This window comes from Littorina saxatilis, linkage group LG16 (genome assembly GCF_037325665.1).
Source record: "Littorina saxatilis isolate snail1 linkage group LG16, US_GU_Lsax_2.0, whole genome shotgun sequence".
Taxonomy (NCBI): domain Eukaryota; kingdom Metazoa; phylum Mollusca; class Gastropoda; order Littorinimorpha; family Littorinidae; genus Littorina; species Littorina saxatilis.
This window is the reverse complement of record NC_090260.1, coordinates 31,613,405-31,629,771: the sequence shown is the minus strand read 5'-3', so window position 1 is coordinate 31,629,771 and position 16,367 is coordinate 31,613,405. Positions and strand designations below refer to the sequence as shown.

General features: G+C 41.7%; 1 protein-coding gene across 1 annotated transcript in view; it reads right to left on the bottom strand.

Moving 5' to 3' along the window:
- Positions 1-16,367, bottom strand: part of LOC138949959 (uncharacterized) — a 28,576-nt gene that overhangs the window by 5,154 nt on the left and 7,055 nt on the right. Inside the window, exons 7-18 of the mRNA XM_070321742.1 lie at positions 14,558-14,717; positions 13,756-13,870; positions 13,188-13,332; positions 12,365-12,527; positions 11,638-11,752; positions 10,195-10,342; positions 9,197-9,356; positions 7,330-7,447; positions 4,750-4,897; positions 2,836-2,995; positions 662-776; positions 208-352 (exon numbers count right to left, since the gene is read on the bottom strand). Of these exons, the coding sequence (XP_070177843.1) occupies positions 208-352; positions 662-776; positions 2,836-2,995; positions 4,750-4,897; positions 7,330-7,447; positions 9,197-9,356; positions 10,195-10,342; positions 11,638-11,752; positions 12,365-12,527; positions 13,188-13,332; positions 13,756-13,870; positions 14,558-14,717 (1,692 nt within the window). The remainder of the gene's footprint in view (positions 1-207; positions 353-661; positions 777-2,835; positions 2,996-4,749; positions 4,898-7,329; positions 7,448-9,196; positions 9,357-10,194; positions 10,343-11,637; positions 11,753-12,364; positions 12,528-13,187; positions 13,333-13,755; positions 13,871-14,557; positions 14,718-16,367) is intronic.

Here is a 16,367-nt window from a genome sequence, read left to right as displayed (position 1 = left end):
ACACAAACCAAGACTGGCAGACTGACAGACAGACACTGCCACACAAACATCTCCGCACACACATTCTCTCTCTCTCTCTCTCTCTCTCTCTCTCTCTCTCTCTCTCTCTCTCTCTCTCTCTCTCTCTCTCTCTCTCTCTCTCTCTCTCTCTCTCTCTCAAACGGATAGAATCGAAACTCATTCTTCCACAAAATAATTAAATCTTACTTCAGTTCGTCCATCGTGCTCAGCAAATGGGCCACATTATGGTAAGGTATGAAAAGCAGTCGGTTAATGATATGCACGTGACCGTTGACTGCGGGAATGTCGGAGGTCACCACTTCCGCCCACAAATTGTTGTTGATGACGTAACCTGCAAATGAGAAAAATAGTACGCTAAAAACAAAAACCAGACCAACTTTTATTTGACAGTGCAGTTGAGGAAACCTAGTTTTCTGGAAATGTTTGACAATTAGAACTTTATTGTCATCATAAACTAACAAATAAAAACAGACAGATTATAACAATCAAAATGAGATTCTTTCCATCTGTAAAAAAACAAAACAAAAACAACAACAACAACAACAAAACGGTCAGTAATTGTCTATTATCCACAGAAACAAATGATTGCGAACTAGTCTAGATGTAAAAAAAAAAAAAAAAAAAAGAAAGTCCAACTGACGTTTTCCATTTTTGGTCAAGACGTAGATGAAGTTGTGTATGGCGGTCAGTTTCTCCCCTTCTGGAATGTCCGCCATGTAGCGTAGCTCGTTGGGTACCACGTGTGCACGGAGTATCTACGAATAGAAAGAGAACAACGATGAACATAGTCGGCCAAAGGACGGGCAGACAGACCTGCAGACAGACAGTCAGACTGGCCCATGCGCCATTACCGTAAAATCCCTATCAAACGCCCAGTATCTAGCAAACGCCCACCCCCCACTTTTGGCCAAAAGTTGTGCAGAGGGGTCACTACCAAGCAAACGCCCACCCCTTGTTTGCTTTAACAAAAATGTGTTTTAAGACAGTCGGCCTCCTTTATCTACGATGTGTGCACACTGTTCGATGGTTCGCCGGTTTTTTCTTCTTCTATTTTTCCTATCACAGAACGTTGATCTTTATTTGTGTAAACAAACGGTGTGTTTATTTTTCATTAAAATTGCATAAATCACATGTTGTATCACTGTTTTTTCTCGTAAAAATGTGATGACACTTTATCTTGCAAAGGGGTGTATACCTAGCAAACGCCCACCCCCTACTTGTACCCGAAATCAGGGCGTTTGCTAGGGATTTTACGGTAATAGAGTAGTTCGTTGGGTACCACCTGAGCGCTTAGTATATGTGGAAAAGAAGAGAAAAACGATGAACCAAGTCAGATATAGGACGGTCGGACAGACAGACAGACAGACAGACAGACAGACAGACAGACAGACAGACAGATAGACAGACAGAGACAGGGCAATTTACCATGTAGCCTTGATTGTTGGATACCAATTTTAACGCGTAGTATTTTTGGATGAGAGGTACAGAATGATCAACGCAGTCGGAGCACTCAATCAAAGCACGAAAAGGGATACTTTTGACATTGACATTTGATTCATTTTGCAAACATTATTTTAGTTACAATGCAGATGACTAAACAAGGCGGCCTTTTGAGTGGAAAGAGTTAATAGAAATGGACAGAAATACAATGACATGACAATAAAAGTGAATGGAATACGCAGACAATGACTGAAATAAACAGAAACAAATTGAAATGAAAACGAACATGAATTAAATACACAGAAATATAAAGAAAACGCAGATGAAAATGAACTACATACACAGAAAACAACAAGTCGCGTAAGGCGAAAATACAACATTTAGTCAAGCTGTCGAATTCACAGAATGAAACTGAACGCAATGCAATTTTTCAGCAAGACCGTATACTCGTAGCATCGTAAGTCCACCGCTCGTGGCAAAGGCAGTGAAATTGACAAGAAGAGCGGGGTAGTAGTTGCGCTGAGAAGGATAGCACGCTTTTCTGTACCTCTCTTCGTTTTAACTTTCCGAGCGTGTTTTTAATCCAAACATATCATATGTATACTTTTTTTTAATCAGGAACGGACAAGGAATAAGATGAAAGTGTTTTTAAATTGATTTCGAAAATTTAATTTAATTTGATCATAATTTTTATATTTTGAATTTTCAGAGCTTGTTTTTAATCCAAATATAACATATTTATATGTTTTTGGAATCAGAAAATGATGAAGAATAAGATGAACGTAAATTTGAATCGTTTTATAAAAATTTTTTTTTAATAATTTTCCGATTTTTAATGACCAAAGTCATTAATTGATTTTTAAGCCACCAAGCTGAAATGCAATACCGAAGTCCGGCCTTTGTCGAAGATTGCTTGGTCAAAATTTCAATCAATTTGATTGAAAAATGAGGGTGTGACAGTGCCGCCTCAACTTTTACAAAAAGCCGGATATGACGTCATCAAAGGTATTTATCGAAAAAAAGAAAAAAACGTCCGGGGATATCATTTCCAGGAACTCTCATGTCAAATTTCATAAAGATCGGTCCAGTAATTTGGTCTGAATCGCTCTACACACACACACGCACAGACAGACAGACAGACAGACAGACAGACAGACACACACACACACACACACACACACACACACACACACACACACACACACACACACACACACACACATACAACGACCCTCGTCTCGATTCGCCCTCTATGTTAAAACATTTAGTCAAAACTTGACTAAATGTAAAAATGAAAAAGAATAAAGATACACAGAATTATAATCAAAAGAAAACGAAAATTGACGAAATGAATGGAAAGAAAGGGATGCTAACCACTCGTGTTCTGTCAAGCTCCCGCCGAAGCGTGTCGATGGAAGACCAAGGGAGATGACTGAAGGCGTCGTTGTTCGCCACGAACACGGTGAAGTCCCTTGACGTGTCGCTGAAGTTGTACGCGTCATCTCGTAAACTTTCGAACAGCGTTGTCATGTACCTGTTGTTGAAGAGAGAACAAATAACCACAAATGACATTGTTTTCATAATTATTTTTTTTAAAGGAAAACTGACTGAACATTTCCAAGTAAATCCCTTGATTCTTTCTGACACTCATCCATCAGACAAAATGTAGTAATGAACTTTGAAAAGGACAAGTGTTGGGCAGGGGCTCACATCCATGAAAGGTGGCATATGACAAATGTCCTGGACGATGCATAAGTGATAGGACATTTGTCCTGAACAAAAATATATCAATAGGAATTTGTTTGAGACAAAACGTAAATTAAAACGATAAAAAACGCGAATAGGGGCAACTGTCAACCGACTTGGAGCATTTAGAGTTGCAACCCTTGGAAGCTCTTCTCTATAAAAAGCACATACAGCCTCCCCAAGTTTCGTCTGCTTGGAGAGACACATCGCTTCGCAAAACATCGATAACATAGCAAATTGGAAAGTACTGACAATGTCCAGATCAAATGACAATGACCACTTTGCGACAAAAACAATAGGACATATATCCTCTTGCATAAACAACGTATAGGACATTTGGAAAAAAATATCCGTGTATGTCCGATGTCCGACGTGGATGTGAGCCCCTGGTTGGGTTTGACAAAGAGGCGGTTATCAAGGGCTGTTCACATGGCAGTCGATGTACAACCGACTTTCCCCCAACTTTCTAGCGATTGTTGTCAGAACTAAGTTAGCTGAAAGTCGCTGCTTTTGTGAACACCACTAACGCTCAGAATAGTCTTAAGCCGCCAACGATTGTCAGCACATTCGGGCATGTCCATTCGCAGTCCTTGTTTTCTGGCTCGACCTTAATAACCCAATCGGGAAGCGCAATAAGAAAGCTTGCCAAAAGTAGCTTGCAAATCGCCGAGGAGTCGATCAGCGTTCAACTGAGTTTTCAAGTCGCTGCTAAAACTAAATCGGAACTTAAATCGCCGGGGCCATTCACATGGGACACTCTTCGCCGGTCTCAGCGACTCCTATAGTTAACAGTTAGCGAAAAGACCACCATTTGAACGGCACTTTACTTTAAAAAGCTAGTATAACAATTTAAAGGCACAGAATCAGCAAAGAAGAAGTGTTAGTAATTGAAACGTTTAGTTTTTGACAAAACAAGACAAATTTGATTTTTATCGTTGACAAAATGTCTTGTGTTGTGAAAAGTGAAACGTTCCAATAACTGACTTTAAAAAAAAATTGTTTAAAATGTTTATCTTTTTTATTCTGGATTTTGGAATGTTAGCAGTACGTATTTTTTTTTTTTTTTGGGGGGGGGGGTAGGGGGGGGGGGGATTTTTTGTAAAGGCACAAGTTCTTCTCGCGTACACCATCACGTTAACCGCCACAGACCTGGCCAGACGTTCACATGGAAAAAGACCATCCCTCCACTTGGTCACATACCAAAAAAAAAGAAGAAAACAACACATTCCCCCGAAAGCGGCGTATGGCTCCCTATAAATGGCGGGGTAAAAAACGTATTATACACGTAAAAACCCACTCGTGCAAAAACACACAAAGTACGTGGTAGTTTCAACCCAGGAACGCAGAACAAGCAGAAGAAGAAGAAGAAGAAGAAGAAGAAGAAGAAGAAGAAGAAGAAGAAGAAAACAACAGAAAAATAACATAAGACAAAACAAAACAAACAACAAAAAAAACCACACACAAACACCAGACAGACAAGCAAACAAACAAAACAAACAAACAAACAAAAACAAACAAAAAAACCCAAACACATTGTATTACTTGAGCTCTGGTCGCCTCTTCAGCTCATCAGCGATGGTACGCGTGGGCAGATGAAGAATTTCATCAATGATAAATATGACGCCATTGGAACACCAAACGTCCTTGACCGTCACTTTTGCTGTCACGTGACTGCCCCTGACGTACAAATCTGCACGGAAAAAGTGTGTGTGGGGTAAAGTTATGGTGACCAGGATAGAGACAGAACACGTGATGTGAGATTGATGATTACATGCGATTACCAGGAACATGGTCTCAATTAAATAATCAAATTACGAGCTAGTCGAAACCATACTGATTGCTCTTGCTGCAACAAAAACATATCTTCAGCATTGGTCTTACGCCACATGACAATCTCTGTGGTCTACACAACTTGATGTACGACAAAAACACAAAAACGTGTGAAAAACAGGCATTTTCGTCACATAACGTACTCTTGTTGGTAGTCTAGACCTTCGAAAGTCATTTCAATAACATTTTAAGGTAGTCCAGCCATTCTGTGACGTGGTGCGCCAGATATTGTGAGAAGGGTCTGGCTGCCCAACCTACCTTCGCTCGCGATCCTGAGCAAGTGAAAAAACAGCGACTATCCACAACCGGAATACGTCGCTCCCAACGGATATGGTGCGGAACAGTTCTATGACGGCTTTCTAGTGCCAAAACCTCATAATTGTAATTATCAAGGGAAAATTAGTCATTTTCCCTTGATAATTACCATTTTCACGTGTGTATTACTAATTTTCCCGGGAAAATTACTAATTTTCCCGGAATAATTACTAACTTTCATTTGTTAATTACTAATTTTTAGTTTTGGTTTAAACAAGTTTATTTAGTAAATTCCATTGGTACTATTACCGCATACATGAAATAAGGAACATGGAGCACAACAAGCTAAGCTTATGAGCGTACTCTTAAAAGCAAATGAAATTTGGCGGACGATTTTAATATAACAAATTTGAAATAATGTCAAAATAATAATGGTAAATTATGGTAGACAAACATGTAACAATAAAAGGAAAAAAAAACCAACAAAAGAACAGCAAACAAAAAAACAATGCTAAACTAACAACAGTACTCACACGCGCTCGCACACTCACTCGCACACACACGCATACAATGACTTCCACATGGTTGAAAATAGAATACTACCAGAACAAGGAAATGTAAACAGTACTGCACATGGTGGATGAGATAAATGCATTCATTATTCAAAACGTTTGCTTAATAAGATAAACCTGAATAACTGGTCAAATATCAATGCATTTTCGCTGTCTGACTTGTCTCTATTGCCATACAGAAAATCATCAGCGGTTAGCAAATCATAGTTGGGCAGTGTTGACAAGGTGACTTCACGTATTTGAAGAGATAAGGGGCAATGAAAAATATAGTGCTCCGCATTTTCAACAGGATAACCACAAGTGCATGACGGGTCGGGAATTAAATGTCTGTCAAATAGATCACTATTTAGATTGCTGATCCTCAATCTCAGTCTGCAATGGATAATTTCTGATTTTCGATCAGATGTGTATCTATACGAGGGAACAACAGAATCATCAGAACTAATACGTTTTTTAAATAACCCAATAGAATCAAGTTGTTTTACAGTTTCTGGAAGCTCATTCCACAGGGAAGTCGAAGACAGAAAAAATGACTTTTTATACAATTCAGTTCGAGAGTGGGGAGTCTGTCTGTCAAGTGGTCTTCGTCTATGGTAAGGGTTCACAGAAGCAACGAGAGGAGGCAGACGTTCTAGTAAGTATGGTGGCACGCGTGCATTAACTAATTTGAAATACAAAATCAATTTGTGTCTTTTTCGCCTCTCCTTCAGTGTTGTAAATCCTGATTCATCGTACAATTTTTGGTGACTCGTGCCACGAACTGCACCTATAATGGTTCTTATGGCATCAAGATGCAAGTTTTCTAATAAAGTAGCTAATCTGTCAGAACAGTTATCCCAAATGACGTCAGAAAAATCAAAATGGGGAATAATAAAAGATTTATACATAAGTTCAAGTGCCTTTCGGCTAAGGCGATACTTATAGGACCGAAAACATGAGAGAAGAACACGTATTTTTAGTTTTGGCTCACTTCCTGATGGATTGCTAGTGCCAAAACTAAAAATTAGTAATTTTCCCGTGAAAATGAGTAACTAACAGGTGAAAACAGTAACTGACAGCGTTAATTAGTAATTATCACGTGATAATGGGTAACCCCAGGTTTTGGCACTAGTAAGCCGTCATAGGGCTTACTAGTGCCAAAACCTCATAATTGTAATTGATAATTACCATTTTCACGTGTTAATTACTAATTTTCCCGGGAAAATTACTAACTTTCACCTGTTAATTACTAATTTTTAGTTTTGGCTCACTTCCTGACGGATTGCTAGTGCCAAAACTAAAAATTAGTCATTTTCCCGTGAAAATTACTAATTATCCCGTGAAAATGAGTAACTAACGAGTGAAAACAGTAACTGACAGCGTTAATTAGTAATTATCACGTGATAATGGATAACCCCAGGTTTTGGCACTAGTAAGCCGTCATACAGTTCCCTACCCGGGGGTGATAGTAGACACAATTCCTTACCTTTACTTTCCGGGTCCATAGTGACCGTGAGCTTCGTTCCGGCCAGCGTGTTCAGTATCACTGGGGGCTGTATTCTGTGTGTGCTGAGTCCAGTCAGTGAAATGTGACCCAGTAAAGCCTGACAAATATTCATAAATCAATGAAACAATCAACCAATCAACCAATCAACCAATCGGTTGATCAATCTGTCCATTAATCTATCCATTAATCTACCCATAAATCCATCCATAAGTCTATCCATAAATCTATCCATACATCTATCCATTAATCTATCCATTAATCTATCCATTAATCTATCCATTAAACTATCCATACATCTATCCATTAATCTATCCATTAATCTATTCATCTATCCATCCATCCAATACCCAATAATGACTAGATGTTAATATAGCCACTTTGGCTAATTTACTGTGCGTTCAGTCCGATCAGAGAAGTTTATTCCACAAACATTTGAATGGATAACCAACCAACCAACCAACCAACAAAGCAGCCAGGAAAACATCTGACTGTTCCTTTACTTTGTTCTAATTCTGCATCCCCTATTTGTTTGAAATCTGCAACTGCTGCACATTTTATGTCTGTGTTTATTTGATATCGATCAAAATCAAATTTCTCTCTGTCTCTCTCCCTACCCCCATCTCTCTCTCTCTCTCTCCCTCTCTCTCTCTCCCTCTCTCTCCCTCCCTCTCTCTCTCCCTCTCTCTCTCTCTGTGTCTCTCTCTCTCTCTCTCTCTCCCTCTCTCTCTCTCTCTCTCCCTCTCCCTCTCTCTCTCTCTCTCTCTCTCTCTCTCTTTCTCTCTCACTTGTCATCATTCCCCTCCTTCATATCTCCTTGTGGCATTTCTCTCTCCAGAGTTTTATTTTTTTGCAATAAAGGAATGTAATCATCGTTCTGACACTTCCGTTTCTTATTTCGTAATGGGCTGTCCAGTTGTTGCATGAATTTCATGAATCTCTAACAGTGCTGCAATCCGATACATGTATCATTCTCCCAGTTTTGTAACTGGAAACTGGGAAAATGGATTAGTTCTATGAATTTATATGTCGTTGACATCTTTCCCACAGACTCATTTTTTTCTGGACTTTATTTACACGCATGCTGTTTTAATTCTTCTCTTTTGGAGTATGTCTATTTTACCCTATAATGTATTCACTCATTCTCCTAGCTGTTGTTTCAAACTCTTTTCGTCCGTGAAATGACATACGCTTTTTTAGAATCTTCTACATTTTTACCGTGAAAGAACTAAACGAAACTAGTTTAGCATGACTCCTGCCATGTAAACTGAGAAAGTGAACAAACGTGCATCGGTCATGGATAGCCACATAGGCTGGCTGGAGTGACGATCATAATAATAGCCAACCACCACCCCTTTTACCCTTTTACCCTTAATACATTTTCTCTCTAACCGTCCTTCTTTGTTTCTTTGTTTCTTTTTCTCTCTCTCCCCCCTCTCTCTCTCTCTCTTTCTCTCTCTCTCTCTCTCTCTTTCTCTCTCTCTTTCTCTCTCCCCCTCTCTCTCTCTCTCTCTCCCCCTCTCTCTCTCTCTCTCTCTCTCTCTCTCTCTCTCTCTCTCTCTCTCGGTAATCACTTTCCCATCTACCATCTTCTGTCTTCCTACCCCTCTCTGTGTGTCTAGGGTGGGTGGGTGTCGATTTAGGTGGGTGGGTGGGTGTCGATTTAGGTGGGTGCAAGCGGCGACATGGTTATGTTGTTGTCATTATTGGTAGCGGTCGGAAGCGAGGATATCACCGCTCCTTCTACCCCTGATAACAATTTCTGTTCACTTTGACTGTTTCCCCTGTTTGCTTATGTGTCGGCTTGCTTGCTTGCTTGTTTGTATGTTTTGTTTGTTTGTCAACTTACGCTATACACCTGGTCCCGTGAATCCCGAAGCAGAGCGGCCACGTGACTGGACGCACGTGACATGGCGTCATCACTGGCCAGGAAGACTGTGACGTGATTCGTCTCTGACGACAGAATGTCCTCCACGTCATCAAAGTTTTGCGTCAGCGTCTTCATCTCACTGAAACAATATATTTTTATTTAAATTTTTTTAATTGTTTTTATTTTTTTAAACACTCCAGTTCGGTTCACCATTTTTCTCTCTCTGTCTAATCTGACAGGTAGGCTACATATTTCGCAGAAATTCATATCGGTTTACTGTGAATATCGCTTTGACAGTGCTCTGAAAAGCGCTTGTTTGTTAAACGAACAATGCATTATCGCCTTGAGGTGAGATATTATGTGCGAGTTATAAATTCTCGTATTATTATCCCGAACTCTCGCCCTATCTCTCTCCCCTATCTCTCTCTATCTCTCTCTCTCTATCCCCTCTTCTTTTCTGTTTCTATCGTTCTCTCTCTCACTCTCTCTCTATTTCTCTCTCTCTCTCTCTCTTCCCCTCTCTCTCCCCCCCCATCCCCCCCTCTCTCTCTTTCTCTCTCTCTCTCTCTCTCTCTCTCTCTTTCTCTCTCTCTCTCTCTCTCTCTCTCTTCCCCTCTCTTCCCCTCTCTCTTTCCTTCTCTCTCTTCCCCTCTCTCTCTCCCCCCATCCCCCCTCTCTCTCTCTTTCTCTCTCTCTCTTCCCCTCTCTTCCCCTCTCTCTTTCCTTCTCTCTATTCCCCTCTCTCTCTCCCCCCATCCCCCCTCTCTCTCTCTTTCTCTCTCTCTCTCTCTCTCTCTCTCTCTTCCCCTCTCTTCCCCTCTCTCTTTCCTTCTCTCTCTTCCCCTCTCTCTCTCCCCCACCCCCCCTCTCTCTCTCTTTCTCTCTCTCTCTCTCTCTCTCTCTCTCTCTCTCTCTCTCTCTCTCTCTCTCTCTCTCTCTCTCTTCCCCTCTCCCTTTCTCTCTCCGCCCCCTCTCACCTCAGCATAGGTATGCCGGACATGGCTTCCCAGACCGTATAATTGTTGACGTAGAGCACAGTATCGATGACGTGAACAATTCCGTTTGTCACGCCCAGGTCTCGCTCCGTCACGTGTGATCTCAGCTGACCCCATTCCAAGTACACCTCTGAGAAAAAAAACACGGATTTTTTTATTATTTTTATTTTTATTTTTTGCAGCATTAGAATTACAGCATGCAACAGAGTGGTATAGAGCTTTCTCTTTTTTTTGGAATGTCTGTACATGTCCCTGTTGCTTTTTTTGGTTTTTGTATTTCTCTCTCTCTTTCTGTTTTTATGTACCTCTCTGTCTGTCTGTCTGTGTCTCTCTCTCTCAATTTTTTATTATATTTAAATCAACAAGAAAGAAAGCTACCTCAAATAAGCATGCATCTAAAAGCTCTAAACACGTATTTTGCTCGTCGTTAATTTGGGGATGGAATCGACGTTGGGATCTTGTGTCGGCAATGGTCTCTCTGTCTGACGGTGTTAGTCTGTATCGGATTAGACTGCAGCAGAAAAAAAAACAGTCCCTGAATTTACAACGCCAAGTGTAACATAATCGATTGTCTGTCTCATGACAGTAGTATGTATTGTGCGAGAATCTTACACATGCGAGAATCTTACACATGCGAGAATCTTACACGTGCGAGAATCTTACACATGCGAGAATCTTACACATGCGAGAATCTTACACGTGCGAGAATCTTACACATGCGAGAATCTTACACATGCGAAAATCTTACACATGCGAGAATCTTACACATGCGAGAAACTTAAACAGATGAGGATGACTTGAAAGTCGCTTGATCATTTCAACGCTTGTTATTCTCTCAGGTGCCAGGAGAATGGTTCCGATTAACTCTCACTTACTCTATTACACATGTCGTATGCATTTAGAGCGCTTACTTCCCTTTGTGTATCAGTTTTGTTTGTTTGTTTGTTTGTTTGTTTGCTTAACGCCCAGCCGACCACGAAGGGCCATATCAGGGCGGTGCTGCTTTGACATATAACGTGCGCCACACACAAGACAGAAGTCGCAGCACAGGCTTCATGTCTCACCCAGTCACATTATTCTGACACCGGACCAACCAATCCTAGCACTAACCCCATAATGCCAGACGCCAGGCGGAGCAGCCACTAGATTGCCAATTTTAAAGTCTTAGGTATGACCCGACCCACGACCTCCCGATCACGGGGCGGACGCCTTACCACTAGGCCAACCGTGCCGGTTTGTTTATCAGTAGTATTATGCTTTATATACATTGACATGACATGTATAGCTCTTCTCCTCTGTTCCTTGTAGTTTTACGTCAAATGTATTACCTAAAACAAACACACTAAATACAAATAGTGGTATATATGTGACGTCAACCCATCGACGTCATCATTGTTACGTCATCACTACAACATCCAGGCTTACCTTCTCCGTAGCTTTTGATTCGCACGACGTTTTCGTTCATGGTGACGAGTGTGCTTCGTTGTGACAAGCTATCCACATCGTACGTGACGTCATTGATGATATGACCCAACACCACCTGATGACGTCACACACGAAAAAAAGCACAACTTTTTGTTTTAGCACCAAAACATAACAATGAATATGTCATGGAATGTTTGTCGTTGACAAAGCGAAACATTCGCCGGAACGTCGCCCTAGTGGTACGAATGTGGATGGACAGCTGGTTGGTTGCTTGGTGGGTTGTAGATTTTTCAGTAGAGGTTATATGCCGAGTTTCGGTGACTATTAAAAATAATGGTCGAAGTTTGCGGATCATAACAACTGCGAGCTTCTATGTCCTTTTCTGTCTGTTTGTCTGTCTGTCTTTCTGTGTGCAAGTTTGTGTGTGAGTTTGTTCATGTGTGCACTCGCGCCTTTGAGAATGTTCCACAAACATACACAATCCTCAATACAACCAAACACACACACACACACACACAAACACACACACACACACACACACACACACACATACACACACACACACACACACACACAAACACACACATACACACACACGCACACACGCACGCACGCACGCACGCACGCACACATGCACGCGCACGCACACACACACACACACACACACACACACACACACACGCACACACACACGTACACACACTCCTCCACCAGCAACAAAACTCACGCTTCTGAGAAAAGCAGAATCCGTGGAAAACCGCCGTTGGACAGAATCGGGAATCTTGGCAAACGCCAGATCGGAAGGTACGAAGACTGTGAACTCTCGTCCTGTGTTCTTCAGGCTGTTTAGAGTCTCTGCTGGAAGCTGCGCCATCAGACTGGCCATTTTTCTGTGGAGAAAGAGAGATAAGATTAAATGAGGTGGGGTGAGATGAGGTGAGGTGAGATGAGATGAGATGAGATGAGATCGTTCTGAGCTCTTCAGGCTGATCAGAGTCTCTGCTGGAAGCTGCGCCATCAGACTGGCCATTTTTTCTGTGGAGGGAGAGAGATAAGATAAGATGAGATGAAATGAGGTGAGGTGAGGTGAGATGGGAGGGAAGGGGACGGGACGGGACGGGATGAGATGAGATGAGATGAGATGAGATGAGATGGGATTGGATTGCATTGCATTGGATGAGATGAAGTGAGATGAGATGAAGTGAGATGAGATAAGATAGATCGTTCTGTGCGTCTTGTTTTGTTCAAATTCAGGAATGGCCAAATCTCAAACTTTTAACTCGCCAGTGGGCGAGTAAGGTCAAGAAAGTCACTAGCCCGGCAGACATTTCGCTGGCCCTGGCAGTTGATCTGCAATGCTTTTTGGCTTTAAAACTCGACATTACAACCTAAGGTTGCATTTGACCAGGATTTTCATTGGCCAGCCGGGCGAGTTGCCAGGCGGTTTCTACAAGCCCGGCGGATTTTTTACTCGCCCCTGGCGATCGGGCAGTCCATTTGGCCATCCGTGAAATGCCTTTCCATTCTCGCTTTTTGAATCTTGCACATACCTTGTATTGGGCAAGTTCGACACCATTTGTATGACGTCACGGTAGACGTAATAGAGGAGATTGTCGATGACGTGAAGCACCCCGTTCGCCACGGGTATGTTGGGCTGCACGACGCGAGCTCTCACCCGACCGTTCGACACGTACACTGAAAGAGAAGCAGTTTCACAAATTATAATTATCATTCAATTTAATTGGAAAGGCCACCAAATAAAGCAATACGTGTGTGTTCTTGGCCCTATCTTCCAACATTTATTTACCATTTAAATCAAACATGGGCGAATAGGACGATAGTGTTTGCGTTCGGCATGGATTGAAACCCGCGAAAGATTGCCTACATTGGTTTTTTTTAATGCACACACAAACACACACACAGACAAACACACACACACACACACACACACACACACACACACACACACACACACACACACACACACACACACACACACACACACACACACACACACACACACACTAAAAACAACAAACTAAAGGAAACAAAAAACTACACAAAAGAACACCTTTCAACACATCCGCTGTAAACCTATATTTCCTTAGGAATTCTTACCATCTCTTCCTTTGCGTGAGAATTTTAGTGTTCCGTGCAAACAGTCCGTGTCATTCAGAATGACGTCACTGGGAAGAAATACGGCGTTGCCCCTGACAACGTGAGCTTCGTATACCTGTACCGAACACAGATGGAAATGTTATTCTAATACAGGTCAAGTTTCACAGACGAGACAGACAGCCTGCAAGACAGACAGACAAACTTACACACACACAGACAGACATACGCACATATACAAATACACACGCATACACATACACACACATCATTACACACACACACACGTACACACACACACACACACACACACACACACACACACACACACACACACACACACACACATACGCGAGCGCCTGCATAACCACACTTGCGCTAACACAGACAGAGACAGATACAAAGACACAGACACACACACACAAACAAAAACACACACGCACACACACACACACACACACACACACACACACACACACACACACACACACACACACACACACACATGCACACACACACACACACACACACACACACAAACACACACACAAACACACACATAAACACACATACACACACACACACACACACACTCACACACGCATACACACATACACACATACACACATACAAACACACAAACTCTACCCACAATCCCCACCCCCATCCCATCCCCCTCATGGGCCCCCCGGCACACACACACACACACACACACACACACACACACACACACACACACACACACACACACACACACACACACACACATGCACTCAAACAATCCCCCAAAAGCATTTACACTCACAATTCTGAGTAGCGTCCAGTTCTGAAACAGCGGCGTCTGACCATAGTCCGGCATGATTGTTATGTACGAGTCGTTGGGGGAGAATGACGTAAACAACATGTCCGACCGGTTGGTCTCCACCGTCAGATCTGGAACGACTGCTCTGGCAAAATATATAGACCTGAAACAACAACATTATACGTTATTTATGTTAAACGGATCGATATAGTCATGGTTCTACGAGACCTGTGTCAAATGTCACATTTTGGTCAAAAATACAAATCATATTATGCAATCACTGTCGGCGTTAATCAGAAAAAGGCATTCAAAGGTCCTGGGCCTTGTACGCTGTGGTCCCCTATTTGAGAACCCCTAATAAAGGATGACCCCCCCCAAAACAAATTTGACACCCTCAAACATGCAAATAACTCTCACATGGGTTCAGAGAAATACTTCATAATTGGTGTACATTAGCTTCAAATATGGGATGATAATTTCAAACAGTTTCAAGCATGTAAGTCAAGTGGTTTGTTTTTTACGCTTTCAACAAAATATTTGATTCAATAGAAGCAAGAGTTTTCTCTTTTTCAAAGCCCATACGAACACAGGAGAGTTATTTCCGAGCATGGTCTATTTCCACCCCATCCCGGGCCACACATCTCACACACACCTTTTCAGTTTCACTCTTTGTTGCGTTCTTTTTAAAACATTTTTAATCAAAGTTGAAAATCGCAAGGATTCCTTACTCATTAATACAAGGACAGCACACACACATATGTTAACTTTTGTTTGTTTGTTTGTTTGTTTGTTTGTTTGTTTGCTTAATTAACGCCCAGCCGACCACGAAGGGCCATATCAGGGCGGTGCTGCTTTGACATATAACGTGCGCCACACACAAGACAAAAGTCACAGCACAGGCTTCATGTCTCACCCAGTCACATTATTCTGACACCGGACCAACCAGCACTAACCCCATAATGCCAGACGCCAGGCGGAGCAGCCACTAGGTTGCCAATTTTAAAGTCTTAGGTATGACCCGGCCGGGGTTCGAACCCACGACCTCGTCCCGATCACGGGGCGGACGCCTTACCACTAGGCCAACCGTGCCGGTGTAAAAACATTAACTTAGGCTGTCAGCACTGTCACGTCAAACACTCAAAAAAAAGCATCAGCTGAGTAAAGGGAAATAACTCAGTTTGCAAACACCTAAGCTCCTTATATGGTATGGATCTGGCAACACTAAAACGACACTAATTAGGTATTCAAAAGACACCCAAACGGTAACTCTATTGCATCCATTTAACACCCATTTTTTTCCGAGGTTTCATTTTGGTATCAAATAAGTGTTAATTTAAATAATTTATTCAAGGATTATTTGGTACCAAAACAGACCCAAAACTGTACTTATGGTTAAACGGGGATGTTAGCTTTTTGTCTATGGAGGTTTTTTCAGGACTGGCAAAACAACACATTCAAAGAAAAACAAAAAGCAAAAGCAGCACGGAACCACAACGAGATTAAAAAGAAGATGGACGGAAACATAAAGGGAAGGAACTAGTGCTGCTTTTGCTTTTTACTTCCCTTTGTATTTGTTTGTTTGTAAGTCCTTAAAAACACCCATCGGCGATAATTTGACATTTTGTGTGTGCTGCCTTTGTATTGGTGAGTACAGAATTATTTTGATTTTCAACTTTGATTACAAAAACCTGATGAATGAACGCGAAAAAGAATGAAACTGAAGATCAGTGTGTGTGTGTGTGTTGTTCATACCAACCTACACAGTCATTTTGTCGTTCAGTGTTTAAAAAAAGAAGAAGTTTAATCAGGTTTT